At 37.8% G+C, this 8,357-nt stretch overlaps 1 protein-coding gene across 2 annotated transcripts in view; it reads left to right on the plus strand.

Annotated features, from left to right (window-relative positions):
• The window catches only part of LOC112151285 (matrix metalloproteinase-16), a 75,338-nt gene that overhangs the window by 46,779 nt on the left and 20,202 nt on the right, over positions 1-8,357 (plus strand). For both annotated transcript variants that reach the window (XM_024280120.2, XM_024280122.2), the window contains one exon: positions 2,910-3,071. In XM_024280120.2, coding sequence (XP_024135888.1) covers positions 2,910-3,071 — 162 coding nt within the window. The remainder of the gene's footprint in view (positions 1-2,909; positions 3,072-8,357) is intronic.

Consider the following 8,357-nt stretch of genomic DNA (forward strand, 5'->3'; position numbering starts at 1 on the left):
TTTTATTCTGGAATAATATTCCTGGCTTTTCATTAGTCATAACTGCTTTTTAAAGTAGTGTTTTTAAAGTTTTAAACGTTTTGTTTTAGTGTTTTAAGTAAATTTTCATACTGTTTGGCCCACGACCTAAGGTGTGTTTTTTATTTTGGCACCTTGTGCGATTTGACACCCCTGATCTAGGGCAGGGGTGTCCAAAGTCAGTCCTCGAGGGCCGGCCTCCTGCTAGTTTTCCTGAAATCCTGCCTTATCTGATTACCTGGATCTGTAGTTGGAATAATTCAAAGATTGGTGTTAAAGGGTTAAGCAGGTTTGGTAGATGGATGAATAGTGAACTTATGAGTTATGTTATTGTGTGTATTATAATGAATGTGGATATGGTGCATAAATTCCACATGTTTTCTTGGTTTTAAATGAAGTTCATATTATGCTATCATACTAGTTTCAATATGTTAAGGCACAGAAATCTGGTTACTTTAAACTAGGCGTTTCCAACCCTGTTCCATGTGAGTTACTGCTCTGCTGGTTTTGCAGCTAACTCTGCTTCAGTAGTTGCTGATGGGCTGGATTGAGTGAGCCCAGTGTCTGATTGACTGATTGACCAGTAGGGCAATGGCTCACGAGGAACAGGGTTAGAGATGTTATAGTTTTACAGTCCTGACTAATGCACTGTAATTTCTCTCTGCCTTTCGACACTCAGATTTCACTCGTCTTATTTCCCAAATTAGATGCTACAGCAGCCTCCGATCCATTTAGAGATGCTATGAGTTGATATGTTTAGGAAAACTGTGAAGAAATTGATCAAATTGAGTCCAAAATGCCCGTTTTAATTACTGTAGCCTTCTGTAATTCAATAAAATCACTGTATGGGAGTTGACTTTAAATGACATACATCTGTACTTTGATCTTTGCTCTGATTTTTGCTCTTAGGAGCATTTTTACTCCTTTGCTCCACCTCTTATCTCAGGAAGGAAGAGGCTGGAGGAGTTCTGTCGCTGGAGAACTGCCTGACCCCGTTTCCCGCACAAGTGATTCTCAAATCACTTGTATTTCTCTCTTTTTTATCTCCTTTGTGCCTTACTTTGTGGGATTTAAACTGCATCTCCAGACACTTGTTCAATAATACAAGCTTGCATAAATTTTCTATTTTTATTGGAAGACTTTGGCAGAATTGCTGAGACTTTTCAGCGAGAATGGACTTTCCATCAGGCCTGTAAAGGCTCACTGACATTTACACAGTTGAATATCGTTGGCAGCGCTCAAATGAAGCTGTTTCTGTGTGACGGTCGGGTCCGTAAAGTTCTCAGAAATGCACTGTACCTACTAGCTAGTGGTCTCAATCACCTTCTCTCTCTCTCTGCTGATGGGGGAATTGATGTGACAGATTTGCAGCAGATAAGTGCCTCACTTTAGTGGGAATCCTAATGAATAAATGATGCTCCTTTCCATTCCCTTTCAGTTTGATAAGAGAAAGACAGAGGGGTGAGACTCCGACACGGAGAGGGATAAAAATTGAAGCGTTTTTTGTTGCAAATAGAAATTACCAAGTGACCTTTTGGACAGTTTTATTATTTGTTTAAGATTCCTTACTGCCTTCTGGAAACCAACATTTGACAAAAAAGGATGAAAAAGATCTCATTTAAAGCTGTAAACCAAATGAAGTATTGACATGAAAAATAACTTCCCGCAGACAGACAGGAAACTTTGGAATGAGGATTTCCGATGGCAGGATTCTTTTCTTAGCTCTGAGTATTGGAGGAAACAATGGCACATTATAGTTCATGAATTGGCTTTTGTTGTCTCTTTTTCAACTATTTCGTTATGCTAGAAGCTTCCTCTTTCTGTGGGGGAACCCTGTCTGATGATCGGCTAAACATCTAAACCTCAAGTGTCAAAATTCTGGAATGAATTTGTGAAAAGTCTGCCATATAAACATGGGTTCCTCTTGTTAGACTCTACAAACCTAAACACAGCAGAGTAATGGAGCCACAGTGAAGCCTGGAAGTTATTGAGCCAGCAGCGTGTGATGGAATTACAACATGATGTTCACTTGTCTGCAAGTTGGCTTGATGCTGAAGTCATTATTCCTGTCTGTCATGCAAATGCAGCCATTGAACAGCCCACAAAGACACGTTGTCCTTCAATGAGTTTGTATGACCCTCAAGAGAACCCTTGTAACCGTGGGAGTCTGTGCAGCTTCATAGGTCAGATTTGACGTGCTAAAAGTCAATACGATGAGAAAGAGCGGCTTTATTGTTTTAGAGGTTTTTTTTTTAGCTGGTGACCTTAGTTAACAAGTTTGAATAAGACACGGGCAGCTAAGTCTAGAATAACTCAGCCTTGTACTGCTGCGATTTTGGCTTGGCTGTCAGCCACAGAGGGTTTCTGTGTTAAAAGGTCAGCCCAGTGTCATCGGTTAACCGCAGCTTAAGACTAATGACAGACTGCATGCTTTTCGGTGCTCAGGAGTTGTGTGCGTCTGTGCATGTGCAATAAAGCTCCGTCTTTCTGGATAACATGTCAGAGCAACATAATCCACTCATTAGGGGAACAGAAGGGGGATGTCTGTCCACAGTCACGTATTCAGTTTTTGGGTTGTTTTGTGTTTTGGGCAGCTATAGGAGCCTGTTTTACTATCATACTATTAAAATGACAATGTTTAATCAGCCAGTGCAATACTGTGAAAGGCTTGGCTGCATTTTGAAGTGCTCGGGCACTGCCAACTGAAGCAGGTGCACTCTGACAAGCTGCAAGGTGACAAAAAAATATAACTACAGGCACATGGAAGTTTATTTATTTTTTTATTTAGCTGTTTATGAGGGACACAAGATGCCTCAGGAGGTTCTTTGCTATCAACGCTGACGGAATCACAGAGCGCCATTTACTCACTCCCTACTTTTCTCTGTTTCCAGGTAACGATTTGTTCCTGGTGGCTGTTCATGAACTCGGCCACGCTCTTGGTCTAGAACACTCCAATGATCCCACGGCCATCATGGCGCCTTTCTACCAATACATGGATACAGACAACTTCAAGCTGCCCATGGATGACCTGATGGGCATACAGAAGATATACGGTAAGGCCAACATTTTTTATTTATATATTCAAACACTGAAACGTATTTACCTGTTTTTGGAGAATCATTTAAATTTAGAAGTATTTCCCCATAGTTAAAGTATTTTTGTGGACAAAAGATGACACTCTAGGTTGCCCACATTGCATGTGGATCTGTAGCAGATATAATTAATAACTAGTCATTGCTTGACTCTTGTGCTACGACTCTCTTAGGATACTTTTTTATGGGTCAGAAATGAATAAAGTAACTCTGGATCATGTATCAACTCATAAAGTTACTGATGTCACAAATTGGAAACAACGAAAATCATTGAGAAATACTTTAAAAAATAATATAATTTTTGAAAACAAAAATGGAAATATAAACTTTCTGTTTTAATATATCACACTCAGGAGTGTCACTCAACTAAAAATGGAATGATACATTTAATTTTTTCAGTCATCTTGATGTAAATTATCTGCTGTCTTTGCTGTTTTTTGTTTTTTTGGGGGGTCTTATGTAGCTCTCAGACTCTCATGTTTAAAGCATTTTAAGAAAATATAACGGTTGACTCCGAAGATGTAACAAGCCCCCGATCATCAACCCTCTACCCCTGTGCTTCATATTTACAATTTTTTTAAATAAATATATTATAGAAAAATGTCAAAGAGTGCATGATGTTAACAGATGCTAATTGGAGTTTTGTTTCTCCAAATATTTAATTTACACAACTTCTTGGTTGATCAGAAATTCATTAATTGTGGCTGTTTTTTGTTGTTTTTCTTGTTTGTTTGTTTTTTAAAAAGAAAATCAATGAGTGGTTCTATTATTTTACTATATACATTTAATACAAATGTTACTTCATATTAAATGTTTAGAACTGATCTGTGTATCAGTGAGGCTGAAGCAAAGTGGAATACTCAGTTCCAGCTGCCAGGACCATCAAGTCATCACAGTCTATCTAAATGACTGTCACATAAATGCATACACACACACAAAAGAGCCCGCCATCTGCCTGCATGGTCAGGCCACGACCTTCTGGAAATGATAGATCCAGGCAGAGATCACATCTCTCCTCATCCCCCCTGTGTTTTCCTTGTCTCCTCTCTGCTGACCCCTGAATTCCCTGAATTATAACAAGAGATGAAGGGCAGGACAAGTGATAGCAGTTCCTGTCTCAGCCTCCTTCCCTCCCCTCCAACAGCTGACCCCCTCTTGTTTCTCATGACAACAGTGATGGCTACATGTTCAGCTGAAAAGGGACAAGGCAGGGCGTGCGCTGATGGATTGAGAGGTGGTTGAACTGAGCTTAGCCAGGAGTAGAGGTGAATTTGAATAAAGTTAGGAATACACAACATAAACATAAACAATTCTAGGAGAGGTTAAAACTGTTGGTGGAATAATAGGTCATTAGATTAACTTTTTTGTAAGATTTGGTTATGTAGCTAATCTGATTTTTTTTTTTACCCTGGTGTTATTGTTATTTTTGTAATCTTCAGATCATATGTTTTCTTGTTACCCTCATTAGGACATTTGTTCAAAAATGAAAGTAAAGTTTAGCCACCGATAAGGCACTGTGAAGATAAACACAGATTGCATACAAACATATGTTGACGTAGTTTACCGTTTTTCCTTTCAATTTCCCAAATGATGTTTTTCTTGCTCAACTTTGAACATAATGACTTCACTAATGCACTATATAGAGTCTGTTATTTTGTCAGGGTGTCCAAATGTACAATTTCAAAATCCTGGTTATTTTCTAGGCATTTCTGTAAAAAAACAGTTTACACCAAAGTCCACTAGATTAGTAAATGTAAACCACAATGCATTGCGTTTGAACAAATTGTCATTTGAAAAATGGCAGAAACAAGTCAAAAAGTCATCTAAATTTTCATCATAAGAACACAATAGATTCATAAATAGTCTTTGTAAAATGTTCCTACTTATTAGATTTTAACTCCGTAAAATGGATGACGTCATATTTGGCATTAAGAAACTAATAGTGAGCATGATGTCCAAACTGTATTAAAGACGAGGGTACTGGATATTCCCACAGGTATAGTCTCTTAGGGAGAAGAGGGTGAATTCTGATACAGTCCATCTTGAATATTCATTCCTACCCCAATACATTACCGTATTTTCTGCACTATAATGCACACTTAAAAGACGTTTTTTTTTTTTTTTTTTTTTTTTTCAAAAAACAACAGTGCACCTTAAATATAATAATATTGAAATAATAATAAAATTCTTTTTTTTTTCAATGGACTTTTTAGGACTCTTAAGGCCACTGTACAAAAACTGTAGACTAATTGATGTTAATAAATATGGATTAAGGTATGGTTGTGTATACTAATGTTGAAGTGATTTATTGAGGTATCCTATGCTCTTGGTGCTCTGTCTAAAAGTTTTTTTTTTCTTTTTTATGAGTTGCAAACAAGAGTTGGAGTTGGAGTCACTGTAGCGTTTTTTAGTGTTGGAAGTAGCAGGTTTTGTTAATACGCTAACACTTCTATTCAATTCAATTCAATTCAATTTTATTTATATAGCCCAATATCACAAATTCAATTTGCCTCATTGGGCTTCATGCCTGTAGTTTTTACAGATGCACAGATGGAGTCATAAAATATGCACAATAGGTAAAAACTAAACAGACTATAAAGAACGGTCATCCCTGTCCTTAGACCCTCCCTCGCGGTAAGGAAAAACTCCTAAAAAAACCTGAGTCAGGAAAAAAAGAAGAAACCTTAGGGATTCCCACATGAGGGAGAGATCCCATCCCAGGACGGACAGGCGATACCAGCTAACGTTGGTAAGCTGTAGTGCGTCACAAACAAATAAATAAAGTTACGGTGAATGCAGTTCATAAAGTCTGAATAACTAACAGACTTATTTCAGATTCTTTTGTCTTTCTTTAAGCATTTTATACTTCAGTGCCCACCATGGCATCATTTTGTAAACAGACAATTCATTGATGCTGCACCCTCTAGTGTTGATGATACAGTATTTGCTCTATTAGAGCTCATTTTGAATGAATGAATGAATGAAATGGTTTATTTCAAGCAATCAGGTCATAATACATACATAACATATCCCTTAATAAATCACAAGTAGATCACTTGAAAGGGAGTGGAAGGAAGCGAACTTATATAATCCCACCCAGACTCAACCATACCATTTTCTCTACATGAATTATCAGTATCCGGTTCAGGACTTAATATCAAATATTAATAGATTCAGGCTATTAAGGATCATTAATAGTTGAGGAGAGCCGGAGACACACGTCTGCTCGTGACCCGGAACCGGAAAAAGTCCATTTTAGATTTTTTTTAGATTTTAGAATTTTAGATTATCACTGTGTTCAGAGATTTTTTTTTTAATAATCTTTGCTGATTCATGAGTTTTGGTCCATCGTGCTGGACTGACTCAACTAAAAACCCTGTTTAAATGCATGCCTCTGATATTGCAAGCGTGTCTGCATTTTCACCCAAATATCAGCTGTATTTCCCAGTACTTGCATAACCACAGAGTGCTTTTGGCTCCACTAATCCGGGGATGTGTTTCAGAGGCTTTCATTTAGCCAGTGCATGGAGTCCCTCACATGCAGACATGCTTATCAGTTTTGCCGACTGGCCAGTCTCTTAATCCTGCGATTGGCCAGATTTCCAACTGATTAATGCTTTACTTTTTTTCTTTATTTGATTGCTCTCTGGAGATTTACCCATTCATGGCCTCTCTCCCGATTGCGCTGAGTAACAAAAAAGATGGAAACGCTTTCAGTATTCGTCCACGACTCCCGAAGGTTTCTAAGGATGCAGGGTTTCCGCTCACGCACGTTTCAGGACTGTCGGCCACATTGCATCATATCACGGTCATCTATTCCTGCATCTGTTGGCCCCAATCAACACATGACAGCGCACGTCCTCACAGTTACAGAAGCATGTTATTCACGCGCTGTCATTTGGTCAATTATTCATAAACTCAGCCCACTTGTTTGTACTGCTTAACCTCTCTCTCTCGTCTTTCTCTCTTTTTCTCATGTAGTTCATGAATGTTGAATGACTCAACCAGTCTTGAGTCTCCATCATCTGTTAATGTTACTTTCATCTTCACACGTTTTTTTAAATTAATTTGTCACTGTTAAATGTTTAGACTTTTAATATCTTCTTTCCTTTTGTTTTTCTCTCTTTTTTACTGATATTTTTTATTCAATATTTTTGCCCGTCTGCGCACAGCTGCTCTGCTTTGACACATTCAGACCTGATGGGACACAGGTGTTTCCACCGTCATGCCCGGAGCGAGCCACATCTCATATTAGCATTTTCAAAACTGCAAAGGAAATTTAGAAAATATTTTAGACCGGAGAGCAGCAGATGTTGCTTCTTCAACCTCTGAAGACTTGGCATCCATGTTTTACATCACATTTTGGGTTATACCATCACTGTCGTTAATTCTGCTATCAAAGCCCAAATAACAAATTAAATTAGAAAAAAGGCACATTAAACAAAAAATCAGGTTTTAAAGTCCCACTACTATCATCTTTTGATCCTTTTTAAGATCCTTTTTAAAGTGTTTTTAATGATAATTTTGCATTTTTTAGTCAAAATCCAAAAACATTTGTCATTTTATATAAAATATTTTCTATTGGGCAGCAGTAATTAATCAGAAATTTACTTCTGACTAAGGATTTAAGGATTCTTTGTGAATTGGTAAAAAAAAAAAAAAACGATTCAATCTCGTCAACATATTCATCTGTGCAGAAAATTCAAAAAAATGTTTTATCTGTGCCTAAATTTAGAAGAATGCAGAACAGATGACTTTTGTTCATGCAGACTCGCTGTGTGTGCGCACCTGTGAATGTAGGTGACATCCGTATTTCTGACTGTTTGCATGAACCTTCACCCCTTCCCATCATCCATTTGTTTACAATCCCATTAGTTTATACCCTCTTACATCCCCAACCTAATATTATCAGTGCAACAAAAGCAGTATTAAACCAGATGCCAGCTCAGGCGAATAAAACAAAAACGTACATGGATCTATGTGTCTACTAGTAGGTGCATTGGATCGGAGCATTGCAGGGAGCTTGTGGCCCCTTTTAGGACTCTTAAGGCCACTATACATATACATGTACACTAATAGATATTAATAAATATGAATAAAATCCTGGTTGTGTATACTAATGTTGAAGTGATTGCATGAGGTATCCTATGCTCTTGGTGCTCTGTTAATTTATTTATTTATTTTTTTATGAAGTACAAACAAGGGCGGATGTTATTGCGAGTATGCTAACGGAGCTAATCTGTAGCG

The sequence above is a fragment of the Oryzias melastigma genome, linkage group LG20 (assembly GCF_002922805.2).
Source record: "Oryzias melastigma strain HK-1 linkage group LG20, ASM292280v2, whole genome shotgun sequence".
Taxonomy (NCBI): Eukaryota; Metazoa; Chordata; class Actinopteri; order Beloniformes; family Adrianichthyidae; genus Oryzias; species Oryzias melastigma.